This window comes from Anneissia japonica, unplaced genomic scaffold, assembly GCF_011630105.1.
Source record: "Anneissia japonica isolate Jap-2015-1 unplaced genomic scaffold, ASM1163010v1 scaffold284923_len121384_cov96, whole genome shotgun sequence".
In the NCBI taxonomy this organism is placed as follows: domain Eukaryota; kingdom Metazoa; phylum Echinodermata; class Crinoidea; order Comatulida; family Comatulidae; genus Anneissia; species Anneissia japonica.
The window spans coordinates 80,629-82,037 of NW_022753249.1; the positions used below are offsets into that span (position 1 = coordinate 80,629).

General features: G+C 50.6%; 1 protein-coding gene across 1 annotated transcript in view; it reads right to left on the minus strand.

The window, feature by feature from the left end:
• The window catches only part of LOC117122783 (E3 ubiquitin-protein ligase RNF34-like), a 764-nt gene extending 553 nt beyond the window's left edge, over positions 1–211 (minus strand). Inside the window, exon 1 of the mRNA XM_033268520.1 lies at positions 149–211. Within this exon, the coding sequence (XP_033124411.1) occupies positions 149–211 (63 nt within the window). The remainder of the gene's footprint in view (positions 1–148) is intronic.
• Positions 212–1,409: the final 1,198 nt, after the last annotated feature.

Here is a 1,409-nt window from a genome sequence, read left to right on the forward strand (position 1 = left end):
GAGGAAGGTCGTCCGGCTCCCATCGGCACAGCGATACTCCGCAGAAGAAACACCTGGCGTTATCTTCGAAACCCCCGTAGAAGAACCCCGCTTCCGACATCGACCTTCCGTCGGGTCTGTCGTGCGGCAAGTTGCGAAAGGTTTTCACCCTGTCTTCCTCGTCTTCAAATTTTGGAAAGGTAGCGGTTCTCTGCATAATTTCCTTTGGCATTACCTACTGATAATAGACAGATTTCGAATGAAGACAAATATGCACAATAACAACTTTATATTGTTTTTTGTAATAAAGATTTTATTGAAGACAAAACAGAACATAGGATTTCGTGTTTTTCTTTTTTTTAGTACTTAATATATCGGAACATTTTTTTTTAAATTCTATTCCGAAGACGGGTTGTACTTCAACATTTTCGAGAACAGCCAGTCGTCCAGTTGCTGTTCCAGTTCTTCGTCTCCTTAAACGACCGTGTCTTGGTCGGAAATGTCCTGTTCGCCCGACGATTCGACTGGAAGCTGAGAATCCTCCGGAAAGTAGTCGGCGAGGTTTCCTTCTCCGGCTGTTCGTTCGTCGTAGACGGGAAGTTGAGAGTCCTCGGGAAAGGATTCCGTTAGGTTTCCTTTGCCATCTGCGGTCTCAGCTTCTCTTCGTTCGTCGCCGACTCCAACAGTTTGGGAGGTGCTTGCGTCGTCGTCGTCTTCGTCGTCGAACTTGATCCTTTTGGAATAAGGAGCATCCCACTGAAGAAAAAAATAAAAAAATAAAAATAAAAATAAAGGTAAAATTACATCACGTCACACGTTACGTCCTCTTTGAAAAATGACGTCCTGGTCCTTGTCGCTCGAATTGTCGTCGTGGTCGTCGTTGGCTTCGTCCTTCTCGCCTCGTTTGTCGCCGGATCGCAACAACCTGACTCCTTTCCGCGAAAGCAGGAAACTCTGGAGAACGACCACGACGCAGAACCTGATGGCCTGCGAGGCGGTGAGAACGATCGCCCAGTGTCGTCCGACCTTGTTGATCGGACAGTCGGCGGCGTCGATGCTGTTGGTGCTGAGGTCCAGAAGGTTTTCGTAGCAGTCGCCCAAGGACGTATCGCACTCCATCACGTCCCGACCGTCGAAGGCGCACGGCCCGAGTTTGTAGACGAGCACGTTTCTGACGAGGTCGACGGTGGCGATCGCAACACTGGCCAGAGACTCCGCCTCCCACACGTCGGAGAGCGATGAGTACCTGGAGATCGCGGCGGCGAACACGAACACGTGCACCACGTATTCCGAAGACAAAGGGTAGACGATCGCTCCTGCGAACACGTCCACAAGCAGGGTAGCCACGACGATCGGAATGCCCGCGTTTCTGTACCACCCCAACCGCTGCCGCTACGAAAGCCATCGGACGAATTGGTTATGTGCAGCAT